We start from the raw sequence: 23009 nt of genomic DNA, 5'->3' as shown, positions 1-23009 counted from the left end.
GCCCATTGTTTCCACAGCAACAACCAATGTGTGCCCAGGCTTCCAGAACTGCCCTCTGCCTGCTTGCCCTGATAGGAGCAGCTCCTGCAGCCAATGTGCTGCGCGCCGCCTGCAACCTGGGAAGTGTAGTCCCGTCCGTGCACGCTGGATGGAGAGCTGCCTGCTGTTCTGGCGCCACCTTCTGGCGTTTTTACTGTAGTGCAGTCAGGGGACCACATGCTCCATCCAGACCTGGGAGCCAAAGCTTTATACAGCCAAGCGAAAAAAATACTTTTCCCTCCCAATATCTACAAATGGTATAGAAGCTGCTCATTAAAATATTTGCACTTACGTAAGTTTTGCAGTTCTCGTCAGTAATTATTATCATTTTGTTCTTATTTTTTTCTTACACTCGTGTTACAAGAAATGAAGCAGATTTCATCATTACTACCGTCCCTTCAGCGTGCCACGCCTAGAGGGATTATTTAAGAGAAGACTCTAGTAGTGCCTTGTAATTCTGGTCTTATTTCACAAGGTTGACCTTGTGTTCATGCTTTCAGTGGATTTTTTTTTAGCTTTGAATGATGTGGTAAGCAGTTACAAACTTTGGGAGATTATTGCTGCCAGTGTCCTCATTGGAGAAAGGTTTGGCCCGGTTCACATTAGCGTTCCCTGTCCGGAATCGCCGGGCCGGATCCGGACCGTATACTGTACAAGCGGAACGTACGTTCCGCATAGCAATGCAAAGGCTATGCGGACGTTCACATGTGTCCGTTCCGTACAGTACGGAGCCGGACTCCGGACACTTTTCCAACATGCGCTATTTTTTGGGTCCGGATCTCCGGCCCACGCACCCGGACCGGAGCCGGACCTGAGCCTGACAGTTCCATCCGGAATACAGAAAACAATGGGAAACGGAAGGCACAGAACACACTGCCTACAAACACCTGACGTTCTACCCCACTTCCTATGCGTATCCAAGCGGCCATTTCGGATGGGGACACATGGGCCAAGCATGTCTGGAGTGGAGCAGCAGTGACAGACGTGCTGGAGCTGTTTGGCAGAATGTCGGAGGTGGAGGTGAGGCCTACAGCGGAGGAACCTGATTCTACAGGTGCACCAGGTGCACCTTCTGCTGACCCCAACATTTTTTATTTAAATTTCGCTATTTTTTGCCCACGGATCCGGATGGCAGCCTGATGCATGCCTGATGCAAATGGACCGGATCGGAACCGTACGGTTCCTATCCGGATCAGGTCCTGATCCGATCAGGATCCGATCAGGATCCAGCCCGTTTGCATGGCAAAACGCAAGTGTGAACGGGGCCTCAGCGTGAGGTTCCTACTTGAGTCAGACCTTGAGGCCTCCTTTCCACTAGCCACCACGCGTCCTACGAGATGCGCGGCGGCACTTCCTGTTCTGCGAATACACCGCTGAATCTTGGAAGATGTGCCATGCACAGCTATGGGATTTTCTGCCACTCACGCAAAAACTTGCTCATAGCTCCCAACTGTCCCTTTTTTGGAGGGACAGTCCCTCTTTGGGAGCCCTGTCCCTCTTTCCTCCTCATTTGTCCCTCTTTCAGGACTTTGTCCCTCTTTCTATGTAAATATATATATTTCTGTACTAAAAAGTGTTTGATTGACTCTAAACTTTATTCCCATCCTTTAAATTGATATTTTACTAATTTTAAAATGTGAAAATAAACCAGGATAGAAAGGACCAGTGTGGCTTGAATTATAAAACAACATACTTTTCTCAAGAAATTTTTACGTCTGTGTGACTAGGGGTGTGACGGGGGCGTGATCAGGCGTGTGGCATGGGCATGGCTTAAGTGTCCCTCTTTCTCATCTCAAAAAGTTGGGAGGTATGACTTGCTGCAATGTCGGGTGAATCGCTATGGCAAGTGATTCAGACGGCGGCAGCATTATACCCTGGCAGAGTTTCCATGCACAATTTGCCTACAGGAAAACTGCGGATTCGACCCGATTTCTGCTCTAGTGGAAACAGGGCCCTTATGGGCCAGCAAAAGTACACAGTGTATTGATGGGGCATATGCGTCAACCATAAGCTATATGGGAAATGCAAGTACTCCAGGAAGAATTGCAGACGTCTACTTGCCCCAACAGATCCGTTGCAGACTGACAAGTGTGAACGGATCTTATTTATAAAATAAGATCCCTTCACTTTTAGTTTTCCGATGTGGTAAAACGGACAAAAAAATATCTGGTTTCCTCTGTAGTAGGATCACCACCCGATTTTCTCTCAATCCTTGGACAGAGGCGAGAGAGGTGTTGGATGCAGTGGTAAAGAGGATGAGGGGGCATTTGAATCAGTGCCGCTGTGGCCTGGAACAATTGCACAGCAGAAACACTCAACCCCACACAGCCCAAGCATACTCTTATGCAATCTTGTCAACCAGTGATCCCCCGATTCTCCCCCTGCTGTGCTCCCCCTCCCCTCTCCTTCACCCCCACCGTGAGCGCTGTAGGCAGCATTTGTAATACATGTGCGCAGCACTGAATCCACGTCATTTTACAACTGCTTTTTAGGGCCCGTTTCCACTACTGCGGCGCGATTTCGACGCAAAAAACGAATCCACATGCAGTTTGTATGTGGGTTTTCACACGGAATCGCTCGTGATTTGCGCTATGTGATTTTAACCATGTCAATGCCGGTATGCATTGACATGGGTTTTTAAACGAAAACGTTAATGAAAACGCATGAAAAACCGCAAGACTAAAACGCTTGCGATTTTACTATTTAATTACATTATCGACAAATCGCGTGTGTGTGCGGCGAGCGAATTCTGACGATTCTGCCATGCAGATTTTTTCTGCACAGCACAGAATTTTCTGCACAGAATTCCGGACAAGTGGAAACAGGCCCATTTACTATAATGGGTTATGCGAATCTGCATGCAGAAAACGCATGCACATTCACTGTAGTGGAAACAGGTCCTCCGTTATATATACTCTGTATGTATGTTTTGTCAGTATGAGTTGCTGGGACTGAGAGGCAGCATCTGTGACACTCTGTGATATACAGTAAGTTGAGCCATCAGAAGGGTTTTGCAAGTATGTAGACTTGTAATCCTGTATGATAGCAGGAATTTTTGGAGGAACAGTCCCTCTTTGGGAACCAAATCCCTTTGTCCCTCTTTCTTCCTTATTTAACCCTCTTTCAGGACTGATGGACAGATTTGTGTAAATATATGTATTTTCCTCCTGAAAAATGATTGACTCTAAAATGTATTCTCACCCTTCAACTAATATATTTTTTACGTTCAAATTTTATTATGCAGTAAAGCGAGTGAAGATAGAAAGGACCAGTGTGGTTAAAATGATAAAACGACATTTTTTGCTTATGAATTCTTTGTGATATGCATGACTAGAGGTGGATATGCGTGGCTAGAGGTGTGGCATGGGCATGTCTTAAAGTGTCTCTGGCACAGGGTCAGGTCAAGGATCTCCAGCACTAGAGGATGAGATTCCAAAATGCCCCCTTCCCCCAGCAGCATTATTGATGGCTGGCAACCCCCCCCCCCTTGCATGGCAGGGAAAGGGGGGCCGACATGTATATCTAATTTTTCCCTCTCATCGTCAGCCCCCCTCTTGCAAGTTGAGAAGTGTGTTCACCACCGACACTTCACCCGAACCCTGGCAGCATTATGGAACGCAGCGCCTGAGCGGGGAGGATTATAAGTAGCCCACACGCACTCCCCTCTCCTAGGTTCCAGGTGCTGGAGGTTCCACCTGTCTTCCCTGCAACACCGCCACTCTGAACTTGAAGCAGAGTGGCGGCATTGCAGGGTATGAAGGTGGAAACTCCTGCACCTGGAACCTAGGAGAGGTGAGTGGGCTGCTTATGATCCTCCCCGCTCGGGCACTGTGCTCCAGAACGCTGCAATTGAAAGACACACAACCTGCAGTAAGGGGGTAGAGAACAGGGAGATATTCGATATGGATGTGTGCCCCCCACTCTGCGCCCTTGCAGCCCTGCACTCAGAGCTGGAGCCCATCTAGCCTCGGCCTGGCCCTGCCCTGGCGGGTCGTAACTTTAATGGACATGATCCCGGGACTTTGATTGGCCCAATATGCCCTTGACAGGCAGCTGATTGTGCCAATCAACGTGCGGGGATAACGTTCTAGAAAGCCACTGTACCCACCGGGGCTCAGGGCAGGATAAGTGGAGCGGCCGTTAGTTACAAAGAGCGCATGTAAGTTACCAGTGCACACTACCCTGCACTAGCACAGCATAGCGTGTGCTGAGCTTGCGCTCCTCTTATTAAACTGCACTGCTTTAGCAGCGCAGCTTGATGAATCAAGCCCAAAATGTCATAATTGTCAAGTTTATGGAAACAAGTGGTAATTACCTTCCAATAACTTGTAATAATAAAAAGACAGCAGCAAAAGGGGACAGAAGGACAAACAAAGGGGGGCAGAAGGACACACAGTGTGACAGATGCCGGGGGGGGGGGGGGGGGTGTTGAAGAGCGCAAGGGGACAGAAGGAGGCCCAGGGGGCAGGAGGGACAGAAGGCACAGGGATACAGAAGGTTGCACAAAGAGGGACACAAGGAGGCACAAAGGTACGGTGACCATACGTCCCGCCTTACCCGGGACATGCCCCGCCTTCGGGGGGGCGCTGTCCCAGGCTGCTTGAGATCCTGGGAAACGTCCCGCTTTTAGCAGCGGGACGTCCTGGCCTCGGGACTCTGGTCACCGTACATGAACTAGCCGCAGCGTCTCATAGACGCTGTGCTAGTTCATTCCCCGCAGCCCCGCTCCAGCAGCCTGCATTGTCCTCTGGCAGGCAGAGCAGGGCTACGGGAAGATGGCGTCCGGAAGCGGAGCCCTGTACTGGAGACTATTTGTGTCTCCAGTACAGGGCTCCGCCTCCGGACGCCATCTTGCCGTAGCCCTGCTCTGCCTGAGACTGAGTGCCTGTGAGCCCGGGGAGCTGCACACACACCAGAGGCCGGTGAGAGAACTTCTGTCAGGTGAGTACATGCTTTTTTTTCCAGGTGAAATGTGCCCCCATTGCATTTATTTTGTACTGACATGTTTGCCCCCATTGCGTTTTTGTGCTGACATGTTTGCCCCCATTGTATTTATTTTGTACTGACATGTTTACCCCCATTGTGTTTTTGTGCTGACATGTTTGCCCCCATTGCGTTTAATTTGTGCTGACATGTTTGCCCCCGTTGCGTTTAATTTGTGCTATGTTTGCCCCCATTGCGTTTAATATGTGCTGACATGTTTGCCTGCATTGCGTTTATCTTGTGCTGACATGTTTGCCCCCATTGCGTTTAATTTGTGCTGACTTGTTTGCCCTCATTGCATTTAATTTGTGCTGACATGTTTGCCCCCATTGCGTTTAATTTGTGCTGACATGTTTGCCCCATTGCGTTTTTTGTGCTGACATGTTGCCTGCAATGCGTTTATTTTGTGCTGAAATGCTGCCCATAATGCGACTATTTTGTACTGACATGTTTGCCCGCAATGCGTTTATTTTGTACTGACATGTTTGCCCCATTGCGTTTATTTTGTGCTGAAATGTTGCCCGCAATGCGTTTATTTTGTGCTGACATGTTTGCCCCCATTGCGTTTATTTTGTGCTGACATGTTGCCCGCAATACGTTTATTTTGTGCTGACATGTTGCCCATTGCGTTTATTTTGTGGTGTCTGGGGTAACTGTTGCTGCATTTATTATTTAATGGTCATAGTTGGCTATGTTTGCTGCTTTGGGGTTACGGTATACTATTAAATAGCATCACACAGCTTCTGCACACCCATGATGCGAATCCTCGTTTGACCACATCATGGTGTAAACACTGCTTTCTTATGCCTCATCATTACGTTAGCTCCGCCCATACAATGTCATGGCCACACCCATTTTTCGGCGCGCAGGCAGCCCCCCATTTTTCGGCGAGGCGCGCTTTGCGCGACACCCCCAACCCCCCCTTCCTTCCCCCCCGCCGCCCTGTCCCAGGTTGAGCCTACAAAAATCTGGTCACTCTACACCAGGGGTCTCAAACTCAATTTACCCGGGGGCCGCAGGAGGCAAAGTCAGGATGAGGCTGGGCCGCATAAGGGAGTTCACGTGTCCCCGCCGCAAAACGAGGGCTGCAGAGCCCCCAAATTGCCCCGGGGGCAATCCGCCGGCATTTCCTGGAAGGGGCAGAGCTTTCAGCTTCAGCTCTGCCCCTCCTGACGTCAATCGCGGCGGATCGCCGCCTCTGCCCGCCCACTCTAAACATAAAAAAAAAAATTGGGAAAATAGGAAAAAATGCCAGGAATCTTCATACAGCCATATTACGGCTGTATAGCGATACCTGGCCAAAGCGCTGCGGCTGCGTATGGACCCCCTGGAAACTCTGTCAGGAAATGTATTGCTCTTTCTTTTGATACATGTAAAATTACACTACCGTTTGGCTTGCTACTAAAAGTGACATTTACCGCATTTAAAAGTATACTATTTTCCTTCGAAACTTTAAAATCGATTTTCTCAAAAACTATAAGGTCTTTTTGAAAAATTGTTTTTTCCTCTTATTCCTAATGATCTCCTTAACATATCCTGCAAATTTAGGGTTTCTAGCATTTAAGGTGGATTTGCTATTAACCATTAAAGTCGGCGGGTTTTTAAATGTGTATTTTTTTCCTTTGCAACTTTAAAATCGATTTTCTTAAAAACTATAAGGCCGATTTGAAAAATTTTTTTTTCCTCTTGTAGCCACTGGGGGCCCCTACAAGCTCTGGGGCCTTGGGGCCACAAAATATTGTATCGCGGGCCGCAAATGGCCCGCGGGCCGCGGGTTTGAGACCCCTGCTCTACACAAAGGGGGCAGGGGAATGTGCAGGTGGTAGAGGAATGTGCAGGGGGCAGAGGTCGCACAAGGCGACAGAAGGATGGAGGGGTGGGGGGGGGGGAGAGAGAGCTGGCGCAGAGGGTCACAGTGGAGGCTGCCAAACTTACACTTTCTGGACCTTGTGATGTCTGCTCTCCAGGGACTGCTGCTGCTTTTGAGGACACCTAACTTTCTGCTGCTGCACACACACAGCAGAAGCAGATGATTGAACACCTGTGGGAGGCAGGACTCCAATACAGAGGAGGAAGGTATGATTACTAAACACCAGGGAACTGTATAAGGGAGGAAGTACCACTAGACACCAATGAACAGTATAGGAGGCACATTAGACACCAGGGAGCAGTATACGGGACGGAGAGCCACTAGACACTGGTAAAAAGTGTGTGTGTGTGTGTGGGGGGGGGCACTAGACATTGAAGTAGACCTGCAACTTGGTCCCAGTGTTCAATTACAACCCACTTTGTATTAGAGTTGGACACCCCTGATATAGAAGATGGGCTGGGTGACTGATTCATAGAATATGAACAGCTGAAGGGGAGAGGCGTGAGAACTGGACTAGGAAAACATAGGTATTTGTTGAGAACTGAGGGGCAGAATACGCATACTATTTAACAGACTGTTGTGGAAGGGAGACAGAGTTTGAAAAGAGATATTTCTTGTTACAGGGTAGCAAAATATAGGAGGTCCAGAAGGGGGATAGTCTGGAGCAGGAAGCGCTATAATTGTCATAAACCTATTCAGCAAGTTCTCGTTGCTATAATCACATTGCTGCTGCTTAGCTGGATCTTTCTTTGTTCATGATGAGCCTGTGTTTGTTTCCCTCTCCACACGGCACTCTTTGTAGGCAGCCAAAGATATTTCTAGAAGGCTGGAGCTTTTGGCTACATCAGCATCTAACACAGAAAGGGTTCATAGTGCCAGAAGCCTAAGCACATCAGCCTGAGATCAACAAACTCCACCGACAATATGTTCTCCATACACTTCAGGAGTTTGTGTTGTGGGAAAAGCTGGTGCAGCCTGTGGCAGTTTGTGTCACTTTACAAAGATACAGTATGTGGCTGATACACTGCAAACAAGCCAGGTTTAAGCAAGTCTGAAGTGTCCTAAAAAAAGATCCTATGGAGAGGGAAGGCTCTAGGGGCTTGATTCATCAAGCTGCGCTACTTAAGCAGCTTAATGCGAGGAGCATGAGCTCAACACGCTACGCTGCGATAGTGCAGTGTAGCATGCAGCGATAGTGCAGTGTAGCATGCACTATTAACTGACACACGCTCTTTGTAACCAACCACCACTCCATTTGTGCTGCCCTGAGCCCCAGCGGGTCCAGTGGCTTTAATGGATGTGATCCCGGTGTCTTAATTGTCCCAATATGCTGCCTGTCACTTGACAGACAGCCAATTGGGTCAATCATCATGCAGGGATCACGTCCTAGAAAGCCACTGGACCCGCCCTAAACTCAGGGCAGGACGAGTGGAGCAGCAGTTATAAGGAGCACACGTAAGTTAACAGTGCACGCTACGCTGCTCTACCGCAGCATAGCGTGCGCTAAGCTCACGCTTCTCTCAGCTTGATGAATCAAGCCCTAGATTTCATAGAGCCTTGCTGATCCTCTCTTGGTGACCTGCATTCAAATTTACCGCCTCCAGGAGTCCTCATGTCCCTCAGTGCTTCCTAATACTGGCAACTCTGTAAAGCACATGCCCAAGTTTGCGTTTGTGCATTACCTTGCTACCCGTCTTCCAAAGTACTTGGGGACACAAGTAGTTCAAAGGCCTTCCGAGGACCCCTGAATGGATCAACCAGTTGGTAAAATGACTAAATCGATTCTGTTTGTGTTTATTGGTGTCTAACAATCAAAATCTTAACCTCTTATCACGAGGTAAGGCCGTTCCTATTACTTACCTCAACTTACTACATATTGTATCACAATTGGGGTGCCTCCTCCCATCTTGCAAATAACTGAATTGGGTGTGATGGCTCTGGACCGAGGACGCAGAGAGAATACGGGGAAGGCTCTATAGGACCCAGAACCTTCCCTCTCCATAGGCATCTAACTTTTTTTTAAGATGGCTTCAGTATCATTTTAAAAGGGTCAGTGCACTCAAACTGTAGCCCAAAACAGTTTTTTTTTATTGTTTTGGGTAGAGAAATGAAGGAGGGAAAATTATTTTAATTGTTGTGGCTGTCTGTGGACCTGCTGGGGAAATTTACATTCAACTCCTGTCCATGTGACATCAAGCCTTTAAATTTGAACTGATAGAAATTTGACATAAGATAGGTTTTTCCAGAAACAATACTTTTCATTGCTGTCTATATGTTGAAAGGATGTGCCCACGTCCTATCTAGACAGAAAATTATGAATACAGGTATTCTTCTTCTAAGGCCCGGTTCACATTGGCGTTTATTTGCGGACCGCAAACGGAACGGACGATTAAGGGTCCATTGTTAATCAAGGGACCCGTTCGCACTCGTCCATTCCTCCGGATCCGGTCTGCGGTCCGGAATTTTCCAACATGCTCCAATTTTCCGGATCGGTCCTCCATCCACCGCCGCCGGACCGGATCCGGACAAGAAATCCAGCACAAGAGGAACTGAGGGGAAACGGAAGTGCACAACACACTTCCAGATGTAAGCCGGACGTCCTACCCCACTTCCTGTGGGGTTCTCTATGGTGCAGGCGGCCATGTGGATGTACCCAGCGCCGGACAGCCCCCGGCCTCTCCACAGCCACCCCAGAACACAGCGGAGGACGGAAGGACCCGACCATCCAGACGCAGGGCCCCGCGGGACGAGGAGGATGATGTCCGCACAGCAGGCTCTCCCCAAGAAGGCGCTTTTCCAGACCTTCCAGGCCTCTCTTTGAAAACGGAAACGGATCCAGGACGCATGAAGAACGGAAGAAGATCCGGATGAAAACTGAACGTGACCTGACCGGATCCTGATGGCCTCCTAAAGGCGAACGGATGTTCTCAGAACGGACACCGGTAAGTAAGTACCGTGCCACCGGTAAGTATTTCATAAAAACGCAAGTGTGAAACGGGCCTAAAACACATCTTCATTGCAGAGCTGACCCAATGCTGAATGGGACAGCTCTACGTTGTGCATGCAGCAATGTATTGTGGGAACAGAAGTGTGACATAGACCTACAGTTCTGAGAATGATCCTTTGTAGTAACTGTTAGCTGCTAATACTTCATTGAAGACAATGAATCCTGATGGATGACATCAGTTTGTAGTTCTGCTGGAAAATGTGTGACAATGGAAGCAGTGAAATCACATTAACCAGCCCAGTAATCATATACACGTGTAGCCATATTTTTTTCCAGAAACTTCTGCAATAAAATGATAGAGACAGACAAGCAATTGTGCAATAACTTAATTTAATCTTACAAATACATGGGAACAATTTGACTTTTTTTTTTTAATTGTGCCTGGAGGCCCTCTGTAGCTCCAACACTGAACAATTCTAACCAGTGTCTATCCCATGGGATTTTACACAATAAAGTTCCCAAGGAACTCTTCTAAAGGGAAGCAAACCCCACATGTGACAGACGTCAGTGGATCAGGTGCCACACTGGGAAGAAATATCCCAACTGCAGTTCTGCTGCCAACCATCAAAGTGTATTGTGTGAAAGGACCCTTAAAAATCAACTTCTGGTAAAATAGTGGAACAATTATTCTACTACAGTCGGATCATAGATTCCACAGAGGCGCTAAGCTTGTACTGAGAACATATGAGTCGATTGCACTCCAATTTTATTGCCTGATGAAGTAGGATGTGCGTTGCATCCAGGGGCGCCGCGAGGCACCAAGCAGACCATGCGGTCGCTTGGGGCCTCACGTTTTTAGGGGTCTCGGAGGCTCAGTGGCGTCGTACTGTTGCCCGCAGGCCCCGCAATGACGCGGCGCAAGCCAGTACACAGAGCAGGGCTACGGGAAGATGGCTGCCGCCGAAGTCCTGCTCTGGAGACTATTTGTGTCTCCAGTACAGGGCTTCGGGCGCCATCTTCCCATAGCCCTGCTCTGCCTGACTTCCAGCGCGGGTCAGCGGGAGACTGCAGGAGGAGGAGGAGGAGCAAGATCTCCGGAGAAAGCTGCGCGCCAGAAGCCGGCCGGAAGAGAAGACTTCTGTCAGGTGAGTACATTCCTTTTTTTTTTTTTTGCTAAAATATATGGCCCAACTGCGTTTATTATCTAAAGAAATGTGGCCCAACTGCGTTTATTATCTGACGAAATGTGGCCCAACTGCGTTTATTATCTGACGAAATGTGGCCCAACTGCGTTTATTATCTGATGAAATGTGGCCCAACTGCGTTTATTATCTGACGAAATGTGGCCCAACAGCGTTTATTATCTGACGAAATGTGGCCCAACTGCGTTTATTATCTGATTAAATGTGGCCCAACTGCGTTTATCATCTGACGAAATGTGGCCCAACTGCGTTTATTATCTGACGAAATGTGGCCCAACAGCGTTTATTATCTGACGAAATGTGGCCCAACTGCGTTTATTATCTGATTAAATGTGGCCCAACTGCGTTTATCATCTGACGAAATGTGGCTCAACTGCGTTTATTATCTGACGAAATGTGGCCCAAACGAGTTTATCATCTGACGAAATGTGGCCCAAACTGCGTTTATCATCTGACGAAATGTGGCCCAAACTGCGTTTATTATCTGATAAAATGTGGCCCAAACTGCGTTTATTATCTGATGAAATATGGGCCAAATTGCGTTTATTATCTGATGAAATGTCGCCTGAACTGCGTTTATTATCTGATGAAATGTCGCCTGAACTGCGTTTATTATCTGATGAAATGTGGCCCAAACTGCGTTTATTATCTGACGAAATGTGGCACAAACTGCGTTTATTATGTAATGAAATGTCGCCTGAACTGCGTTTATTATCTGCTGAAATGTGCCCAAATTGCGTTTGTTTTCTGTTGAAATGTTGCACAAATTGCGTTTTATTTTCTGGTGTCTGGGGTAACTGTTGCTGCATTTATTATTTAATGGTCATAGTTGGCTATATTTGCTGTGCTACGGTTACGCTCCGCCCATACAATGTCATGGCCATGCCCATGTTTCGGCGCGGCGCGCTCCGCAAATACACCCACGCCAATTTTTTGGCGCAAGTGTCCCCGCTCCGATCCCCCTTCCACTCCACCTACATGACCACGGCCACACCATTTTTGGATGGGGCCACTTCCTACAGTCTGCTTGGAGCCACAAAAACCTTAGCTGCACCCCTGGTTGCATCTATCCGGAGTATATGAATAAATAGCTTTTGTTGAACTAAGCAACATTTTTCTGTGTCTATTTTGGGGAGGTAAGTCCACCACTAACCCCCCATTGTTCTCTTTTAAAACATTTTATCCTACTTTTATACTTTTAGCACCTCTGTACAACTGTACAATGATCATGGATTCCATTAGGGAACAATGAGAATAGCCTCTGGTCCATAATTTTCAGCCTGAAAGGACTAAGTACAATAAACAAAAGGTTGCATTTCACAACCCATATACAGTAGAATCTCATTATAGTAAACTCTGATATATACAAGTCCCAGCAAATGCATCTGTATAAATTTACAATATATGATCAGATATAGTAAACTACTTTTCCTGGTCCCTTGGCGTTAACTATAAAGGGATTCTACTGTATAAAGATTACTTGGCTATGAGACCTTCTACAGGTATATTTTGTACACTGGATGTGTAATTTGTAATGGTCACTGGCACTTAGTATTTAGCAGCGTAAAGAGGAGGCACTTGTGTAGGATTCATGGCTCTGTGGTAGTAGAACATGGATAAATATACAAGGATGACAAAGCTAAAGGTGGCCACACACCATACAATGTTTTAAATATCTGTTTTTTTTAATTTAAGAATTGCAATCAATTTTTCTGACTGATTGTAACACATTAAAAAATATGACCAATATACCACACACCTATGTTCATTTTTCCCCCATTTTTATGATAAAAATGATTGGAAACTCTGAGAAAATTGCTAGGGTGTGTATATTAATAAAATTACAATCCAACACACACACCATACAATCTTTAGAGAAATTGAACAGAAATATCTGGCATTCCGGATCGATTTAAATCGAAAAAAACGGGAATTCCGATCGGATTTTTCAGTCGAATGAAAAAAAAGCTTTTGATTTTTTTCGAGAGATACGATCGTTTTCATCGAATTGCTGTAAAATCGGATCATTTTATTGTATCGTGTGTGGCCACCTTTAGTGTCACACAATAGCCTATACGACATAATCCAGATGTATGCTCGGCTATGGGAAACAGGACTCTTGTCCAGTCATGTGATGCTTAATGCACGATCCCTATTTAGGATGGATTAAGAATTCCTAGAAGAGCTAACCACACTTCCTCTCACCCTCATTGCTCTTTTTAAAGGGATAGTTGGTCCAAAAAGAAATTTTTGTTGTGTAGTCAGTCCTTTCTTTTGTCATTGTCCTCCAAGCTATGGGACTGAAGACTGTAACACTGTTTCTCAAACTTTTAATTACAGTATTTTGATTTGTGTCACACCCAGTGGCATAGGGCTCGCAATAGCAACTGCTTTAGGGCCCGTAGCCAAAGAGGGCCCTGTGGCAATAGCTGGTGTGTGGGAAGGGGAGGGGCATAGAGGTGCCTTACAATTTTATTTTGTGGGGGTCCCAACCAAAATGCTGCTATAGGGCCCAATGGTTTCTAGCTACACCCTGGTCACACCTCTGTTGAAGGTTAGAGCTCTGCACTGAAATCTAAAGCCTGATACACACCCCCAATAAATATTGCCTTTAACAGTTGTGGATTAATAATCAGGTAGACATTTTGGGGAATGAGTTCTGAACAGACACACTGTCTATAGACAAGCAGTGTGTAATGTTAAATGAGAAGGCCAGAGGGAGGACAGGGGGCACAGAAGCGAGCAGTGTCCTGTGATGTAGGAACAAAATCTTATAATGTAATCCTGATTTAGAGATCCACTGTGGCAGATTGGTAAGCAATGTCATATTCTATATTCTGCATTATGCTCTACTCATTATACATAAGATGTAATTCTGCTTAACGCAGGTTATTGTATACACCCCAAGCTGTGGTAAAATATTTCACCACAAGAGTCCTTGGAATATGGATAAAGGCAAGAGTTAAATCAATGCAGCCGACTCGAAGCACAATGACTGGTACCCACAGGGTGTGTGACTCAATGCCTCAAGTAACAGTATGGGGCCAGGTGCTGTACAGATGGGTTATAGCCTAACGACAAGTTCTGTTGCTAACGAAGGAGATGGAGCAGCAAAAGTGTGACACATGATGGAGTGGCTTTCAGTAGTTGGGTAAGAAGGAGAAAAATGTGCTTCACCAAAAAGATTTGGCACTCTGGATCTTTAGACGATGCATCTGATTTCAGCTTGAAATATTGTGCTTTGATGTCAGAGTCCTCAGTCATTTCACATTGTCCGTCTGCTAGCTACTTGATGTGATGGTGAAATTGGATAACTGCTTTTTCCTGCTCAGTTGTCTCTATGGATCCATGACGAATCTGTCGGATCTCATTAATTGCATCCACACCTGTGATTTTCCGGGTTTTAACTAGGTAGCAGGCCAACATGGTGCCAGTCCGGCCAAACCCATGCATGCAATGGACTCCAACCGCCTGTAAGTACAAAGAAGGAACAAGTGGAGAGTTAAATGGAAGAAAAAGCAAAGTTCTTCACTTTAAGATTCTGCTGCCCAAAAAAATTCTTAAATGATTGTTTCTCCTGATGGCAGTTTACTCCATACTGCTATTTAGACATGCTGCTTGGCAAGGATCCTCAAGCAATATAGATTATATCAGGTTATGTTAAAGGGAACCTGAACTGAGTACAATTATTAACAATGAACACATGATGTAGCAGTAAATGAATATTACATACTTACCTCACCTCCAGTTGCTCTCAGAAGCTCACCATTTTCTTCTTACAGTGATCCCTTCCAGCTCTGACAATATTTTGTCAGAACTGAAATAAACCAGTTGCGGTCAGTGATATATCAGCTGCTGACAGTTACAACTGAATGTGCAAGGTAATGTCCATGTTTTCCTATGGCTCAAGTGGGCTATATTATAGTTTAACAGTGCGCTGACCAGGAAGCTCTTATGGGGTATTGGCCATTTTCAAAATGGAGGACAGAGAATGCCATTGATCACAGTAGACAAACAGGATACAGGAGAGGAGAAACAAATTGATGAGTAGACTACACAGGAGGTAAGTATGACTTGTTTATGTTTATTTTGACTTTTAATTTTCAGTTCAGGTTCTGTTTAAGGGACAGGAAGCCTATTGGGTCAATCAAAGTGTGGGGATCACATCCTGTGAAGCCACTGGACCCGACGTGACTCAGGGCGGGATCAGTGGAGCAACCGCTATTTGGAAGGAGCGGGTGTAAGTTGACAGTGTACACTACGCTGCACCACCACACAACTCGCGCTCCTCACATTAAGCTGCGGTGCTTTAGTAAACCGGAGCCAAACATGAGCCAATATCCAGGGAAATAATATACATCAAGATCACCGAAATAAGAGCAAGCTGAGTGAAGTTCTTCCTGGTACTGAAATCACTCATAATTATAGTCCCTAGATAAACCTTTAGCCAGGCTAAATTCCCTTTTTTAACTTGTATTTATGTTCATCACTATAACCCAAGCTAAATCGCCGCTATCCCGCTGCAAAACGAGGGGTTAATATCCCCCAAATCCCCCCTGCAAAATCCACAACTTTCTTGGTCATGGATTTTGCTGCTCATGGACAGGGCCGGCCCTAGACTTTTTGCCGCCTGAGGCAAATTTTTAAAAAATTGTCACCGCCGCCCCTCCCAGCCCCCCCTCGGGGGGGGGGGGGGGGGCGCTCTGGGGGGCCGCCGAGCTGGATGGGTAGCTGGCAGGACGGGGGTATTGGGCCAGCGGCGGGGAGGGGGGTCGGACCCCCCCCCCCTCCCTCGCCTGGGTCCCCCGTCCTCCGCTCCCCTCCAGCCTAAATAGAAGCAGCCGTATGTGTAAGAGGCACGGGCGGGGAGGACACTCACCTCTTCCCAGCGTGCGCTCCACTGACGTCACTTCCTGCAGCGTCCTGCAGGAAGTGATGTCAGTGGAGCGCACGCTGGAGCGAGGAGGAGGTGAGTGTCTCCCCGCCCGTGCCTCTTACACATACGGCTGCTTCTATTTAGGCTGGAGGGGAGCGGAGGACGGGGGACCCAGGCGAGGGAGGGGGGGGGGGTCCGACCCCCCTCCCCGCCGCTGGCCCAATACCCCCGTCCTGCCAGCTACCCCTCCAGCTCGGCGGGCCGGCTCCCCGCACCCACGGACGGGCGGGTGCCGCCCCTGGAAATTTGCCGCCTGAGGCAAAAGTTTCACCCCGCCTCATGAGCGAGCCGGCCCTGCTCATGGAGGCAGAGCTTACGGCTGCAGCTCTGCCTCCATGCGCGTCAATCGCCGCACGGATCTCCGCCTCTCCCCCGCCCCTCTCTGTGAAGGCAGATTGAGAGGGGCGGGGAGAGGCGGCGATCAGCCGGGATTAACGCGCTGAGAGGCAGAGCTACAGCCATTAGCTCTGCCTCATTCAGGAAGCGCTCCCCGGACTGAACAGAGGGGATTTGGGGGATATTAACCCCTCGTTTTGCTGCGGGATAGCGGCGGTTTAGCTTGGGTTATAGTGATGAACATTACTACAAGTTAAAAAGGGAATTTAGAATCACTTCAGAGTCTCTTTAACCTCCTTAGCGGTAACCCCGTGTGTGACACGGGGTAAGCCGCCGGAGGGTGCCGCTCAGGCCCTGCTGGGCCGATTTAAATAATTTTTTTTTTGCTGGACGCAGCTAGCACTTTGCTAGCTGCGCCAGCACCCCGATCGCCGCCGCTGCGCGCCCGATCGCCGCTATCCGGTGCGGCGCGCGCCCCCCCCCCCCCAGACCCCGTGCGCTGCCTGGCCAATCAGTGCCAGGCAGCGCCAAGGGTTGGAGCTGGACTCCCAATGACGTCGGTGACGTCATCCCACCCCGTCGCCATGGCGACGGGGGAAGCCCTCCAGGAAATCCCGTTCTTTGATCGAAGCGGGCGGGGGGATGCCGCTGAGCAGCGGCTATCATGTAGCGAGCCCTCGGCTCGCTACATGATTTAAAAAAAAAAAAAAAATTTTTTTAAAAACTGCTGCGCTGCCCCTTGGCGGTATTTTTCATACCGCCAAGGGGGTTAAGCAATAGCAGTTGCCTTTCTATCCTGCTGATCCTCGGGCTCTAATCATTTTTAAAGTATGCAGCAAATCAAGCTTTCTGACATTTTTGTCAAAACTGACAAGATTAGCTGCATGCTTGTTACTGGTGTGCTTCAGACACTACTGCAGCCAAATAGATCAGCAGGACTGGCAGGCAACCCACAGTCTACAGTGACTGTCTAGCTTTAGATCAGGTATGTCAAACCGGTCCTACGAGGGCCGAGGTCCTAACACATTTTCGATACAGCTCAAATGAATTGATGGCTCTGAATCAGGAAAGGTGTGGTCCATCAGGTAGAACACATTCCTCTCATTCTCAGTCCATCCTAAACACTGGCATGGATCTGGCCCTCCAGGCCTGGAGTTCAACACGTGTGCTTTAGATAGTGGAAACAGCTGTGTTCTCCAGCAGTGCAGAGTGTATTATGAAAGGAGAATAGATAGAAGGAGTATGGTCTTCCAGCAGCAGAGTATATTAGGAGAAGACCATTACATAATAAAAGAAACAGAGACGAAATTGAGAGGAGGGGGGGGGGGGGGAATATTTACTCGACTGGGGTTTCTTCCAGCCCCTTGAAGACTACCAGGTCCCACGTTTAGGGTCCATTGTCATCCAGCAAGCTGCTTCTAGTTTCATAAACTCGGTGAGCCAGGCTGGGACATGAGCTTCTGCGCATGCATGGGCTCGATAAGGTGAGGGATCTTGTCGGGCGAAGAAGCTCACAACCAGATGGGATCAGTGAGCTTCCAAAACTAAAAGCTGCTGGCTGAGGAACTATGGACCTGATCGTGTTCAAAGGGCTGGAAGAAGCCCCAGGTGAATAAAGATTTTTTTTTCCCCACCTCAGAATTCCTTCAAAGAGGAACTGTAGTGAAAATAATGTATAAAAGAATGTATAAAGTTGCTTTTTTTTAGTAATGCCTGGTCACGCAGAATACTCTGGGAGGAGAATTCTGCATAGCTACAACAGCATCGGTTGTGACATCACTGAGAGGGCAGGGCTACATACCAATAAACAGTATAGATATTAAAAATGTTTCTGATGCTGAAACCAGAATAATTACCATAAAAGTGGGTATCCTGAATAATTTACTACATTCACTTTATGTCACCACAGTGCCTCTTTATTGTATCAGAAGAAGATGGTTAGATAGAGAAGTAATGGATACCTCTCACCTCTCCTTTGACCTTGGCATCTTCCACAATTTTGAGAAAGGTTTTGATCTGCTCCGTGGTGGGTGGGCAGAAGTCCACAATGCGTATCCGGTGAGAGGTGATACCAGGGGACGTGTCATGGTAAGGTGGATTGCGTTCAGTTAGGGTTACCAGGTGGCGGATGCCATTCTGGAACAAGTACTCATAGTGAGCAGGGAGACGAGGCATTGCCATTCCAGCCAAGAGACCGGGTTCCACCCAGGTGAAATTGTGAGGAGGTACTGGGGGCATCACTGTGTGCCTACAGCGGGTAGAAAATAAAGTAGTGTCACATGTCAACTGAAAAACACAGCAATAGAGCAAGAAATCAAGGGTGGTTTTCACATTCATAGAACTGCACAGTCTATATGAAATTGTTAGTCTATGCCAATTCACCTAAGCGGTTATAACAACAAGTAAAACCTCAAGTCCTTAATAATCTTGGCAACAGGGAGATGAAACAGAAACTAGAAAAAATGATTTCCCCAACACATCAGCAATACAAAAGTACTGTGTTAACTGATTAGTCATGTACTGTATGCGATTGTGCTACATGTATTTAATATGCATGCATTATCAACTACTGAAAACTGCATTAGCTAATTGTTTTTGAGGACTTTTAGGATGACGTGGGTATTTTTCTACTCAGAGAAAGAAAAAATGCCAGTTTTGAAATTGCTTCCATATATGTAGTCATAATATAAATACAGGTATATACACAGCTCAAAAACATAAAGGGAACACAAAAATAAGACATCCTAGATTTGAATGAATGAAATACTTATTAAATACTTTGTTCTTTACATAGTTGAATGTGCTGACAACAAAAATCACACAAAAATGATCAATGGAAATCAAATTTCTCAACACATGGAGGTCTGGATTTGGAGTCGCACTCAAAATTGAAGTGGAAAAAAACCCACTACAGGCTGATCCAACTTTAAAGAAATGTCATTGAAACAAGACAAAATAAGGCTCAGTAGTGTGTGGCCTCCAAGTGCCTGTATGACCTCCCTACATTTGCGGATGGTCTCCTGAGGGATCTTCTCCCAGACCTGGACATGTCTGTGGTCCATAGCATCAATGCCTTTATCTTGCAAGAACTGCTGACGCACTCCAGCCACGAGGTCTAGCATTGTCTTGCATTAGGAGGAACACATGGAGGGCTGTGTGGCCCCCCTACATTGCCTGGGCATGCTCCTGATGATGTTGCAGATGGTCTCCTGAGCTATCTTCTCCCAGACCTGGACATGTCTGTGGTGCAACATGGCATTGGTGGATGGAGTGAGACATGAAGTCCCAGGTGTACTCAATTGGATTCAGGTCTCGGGAACGATTGGGTCAGTCCATAGCATCAATGCCTTTATCTTGCAAGAACTGCTGACGCACTCCAGCCACGAGGTCTAGCATTGTCTTGCATTAGGAGGAACCCAGGGCCAACCGCACTAGCATATGGTCTCACAAGGGGTCTGAGGATCTCATCTCAGTACCTAATGGCAGTCAGGCTACCTCTGGCGAGCACATGGAGGGCTGTGTGGCCCCCACTGCCAAACCGGTCATGCTGGAGGATGTTGCTGGCAGCAGAACGTTCTCTACAGCATCTTCAGACTCTGTCACATGTGCTCAGTGTGAACCTGCTTTCATCTGTGAAGAGCACAGGTGCAATCAACAAAGCTATGGTCTGGTGTAAACTGACTTATCTAAATAGGAATTGCCTGTTGAAATTTGAAAAAAATAATGGCTTCATTGGTCTTAATATATGTCCTCTCACGCACCTGATATTGCTGTTTAATGGTTTGATAAAGTTTTCGAACAGCAGGGATAACCCCTTGCTCTCCTGATTGTCTTCTTTTGACTGTAGGATGCACTGGGGGGGGGGGGGGGGGGGTAGGGTTGTTGGGGTTGTTATTGTTCTAGTGTTTCACCAGTGTTGTATTTAGTTTTGTTTTTAAAAAAAAAACAATGAAATTCGACTGTTTAAAAAAAGAAGAGCACAGGTGCCCTAGTGGCGAATTTGCCAATCTTGGTGTTCTCTAGTCAATGCCAAACGTCCTGCATGGTGTTGGGCTGTAAACACAACACCCACCTGTGAACGTCAGGCCCTCATACCACCTTCATGGAGTCTGTTTCTGACTGTTTGAGCAGACACATGCACATCTGTGGCCTGCTGGAGGTAATTTTGCAGGGCTCTGGCAGTGTTCCTCCCTTTTTCTCCTTGCACAAATGCAGAGGTAGTGGTCTTGCTGCTGGGTTGCCCTCTTACGGACTCCTCCATGTCTCCTGATGTACTGGCCTGTATCCTGGTAGCACCTACATGCTCTTGACACTACGCTGACAGACACAGCAACCCATTTTTCCACAGCTCGCATTCATGTGCCATCGTGGATGAGCTGCACTACCTGAGCCACTTGTGTGGGTTGTAGACTCCGTCCTATGCTACCACTAGAGTGAAAGCACCACCAGCATTCAAAAGTGACCAAAACATCATTCAGAAAGCATAGAAACTGAGAAGTGGTCTGTGGTGACCACCTGCAGAACCACTCCTTCATTGGGGATGTCTTGCTAATTGCCTAAAATTTCCACCTGTTGTCCATTTAATTTGCCGAATGGAAATGAGAAATTGATTGTCAATCAGTGTTGCTACCTAAGTGGACAATTTGATTTCCACCCCATTCCTTTAGATTGTAAGCTTGCAAGGGCAGGGCTCTCACCCTTTTGTGTCATGGAATGTTATTAATTGAATTGCTTGCGCTCTGTTATACATTTATCATGTCATGTTACATTTGCTATTGTAATGACCTATTCTGTATTTTGTACCAGTGTTCATATTTGATGTATATCATTGTCTGTATCATTATGTATCCCTTGTTTGTTTTCTTACGTTGCACAGCACCACGGAATATGTTGGCGCTTTATAAATAATAATTGACTTGGAGTTACATTGTATTGTTTAAGTGTTCCCCTTATTTTTTTGAGCAATGTATATATTTATCTACCACCCTGCCTTCCATGTAAAATATAGTAGCAAAGTACCCAGCCTAGCTGAAGGCCAGTCCCCAGTCCCCAGAATACACAATGCAGCAGCACCGTGAGCCTGGTGTACATGATGCCATATGTACTGTACAGATTCTATGGTTGGTGTGGGAGGATGGGTATTATATGGCGTCACACTAGGAAGTATTTTACAAAATAATGACTTGAGTGTTGTCAAGTAAACAAAACAGCACAGCTTATAATAAAACCACAGTAGTACTAATGTTTATATTTTACCCTTGAAATGTGACAGCATTTAAAATATATTGTCCATAAATATGTTTGTGAACCTGGCCTGGCATATACTTTACATGTCATTTCAGGTGGCAGTTTTATAGCAAGTCATAGCAATTTTTGTGTACGTGGAGTCGTTAAATTTTTTTACTGACTCTGACTCCTAATAAATTTAAACTGTAATTAAAAGAAAAATTATGATAAAATGTTCTATTTCTCAGATAATGGTCATCATTAATAACTTGTATATTAATGATCACAGTCTGCTCAGCAACTCCACCCGTCCCCGGCATAGTCAAGGGGAGGGACAGAGTTGCTGAGAAGACGCAGGTGATTCAAGCTGGAAGAGCGCACCGGTGGAGATGACCAGTTTACAACACGCTACAGCCGCTGCACTGTCAATGCCGGGGCCCGGGCACATATCAAGCGTGCATGGATGGGCTTTGCCCGTGCCTCACCATGTGTGGCATCTGGGGAGAAAAGAAAGTGTCTGGCTGTATACAGCAAAGCCGATGCACCTGCACTACCAGTCATGTCCCCGGGGCCCAGGCAGGCACGCATTAATAATCTAAGAAGAATAGAGGTGCAGAGTGTCGGCACTACAGCACTTATTGGTAGCAGAGGTTTTCTTTCTAGGTGGACAGCGTGGCCTGTCTGATACAGAAGTAGTAAATGGAACAAGCTGGCACACTGAAATGTATTTGTACACGAATATAAAGTCCATACAGTTCATGCTTGCAGGCTTAAAGAAAACCTGTACTGAGTACAATTATTTAAAATAAACACTCAAGGTAACTTCAAATGAACATTACATAGTTACCTTGCCATCAGTTCCTCTCAGAAGCTCACCATTTTCTTCTGACAATGATCCCTTCCAGTTCTGAAAACATTTTGTCAGAACTGAAATATATCAGTTGCTCTCAGTTATATATCAGTTGCTGTTAGTTACAGCTGAGAAGAGAACTGATGTGTCCATGTTTCCCTATGGCTCAAGTGGGCGATGTTACAGTTTAACTGTGTGCTGACCAGAAAGCTGTTATGGGGTAATGGCCATTTTCAAAATGGAGGACGGAGAATTCCATTGATCACAGTGGACAAACAGGACGCAGGAGAGGAAACAGAGATTGAGGAGTAGACTACACACGAGGTAAGTATGACTTGTGTATGCTTATTTTGACTTTTAATTTTCAGTTCAGGTTTTCTTTCAGCAGTGTCATAAAACGCACATACCGGGGGTGAAGAGTGAGTGATGGCTACCCAACTGCCATTTTGCGTGTATATGTACACACAAAACGGCTATCAATTTCCCTGCACCCACCACTCACTGCTGATTCTTTTCCCCCGGCATGTGCATTTATGACAATGCATAAGCCTGCAGGCATGAACAGTATGGACTTTATATTTATGCACAATACATTTTGGCAAAGCAGTGCCAGCTTGCTC

At 46.7% G+C, this 23009-nt stretch overlaps 1 protein-coding gene across 1 annotated transcript in view; it reads right to left on the bottom strand.

Moving 5' to 3' along the window:
* Positions 1–10212: 10212 nt before the first annotated feature.
* The window catches only part of DUSP23 (dual specificity phosphatase 23), a 49952-nt gene continuing 37155 nt past the window's right edge, over positions 10213–23009 (bottom strand). The window contains exons 2-3 of the mRNA XM_068251708.1: positions 18282–18561; positions 10213–14512 (exon numbers count right to left, since the gene is read on the bottom strand). Coding sequence (XP_068107809.1) covers positions 14327–14512; positions 18282–18551 — 456 coding nt within the window. The 5' untranslated portion in view covers positions 18552–18561 and the 3' untranslated portion in view covers positions 10213–14326. The remainder of the gene's footprint in view (positions 14513–18281; positions 18562–23009) is intronic.

The sequence above is a fragment of the Hyperolius riggenbachi genome, chromosome 9 (assembly GCF_040937935.1).
Source record: "Hyperolius riggenbachi isolate aHypRig1 chromosome 9, aHypRig1.pri, whole genome shotgun sequence".
NCBI classification, from domain to species: Eukaryota; Metazoa; Chordata; class Amphibia; order Anura; family Hyperoliidae; genus Hyperolius; species Hyperolius riggenbachi.
Note: the sequence above shows the minus strand (reverse complement) of the source record. Positions and strands in the feature narration are given on the sequence as shown.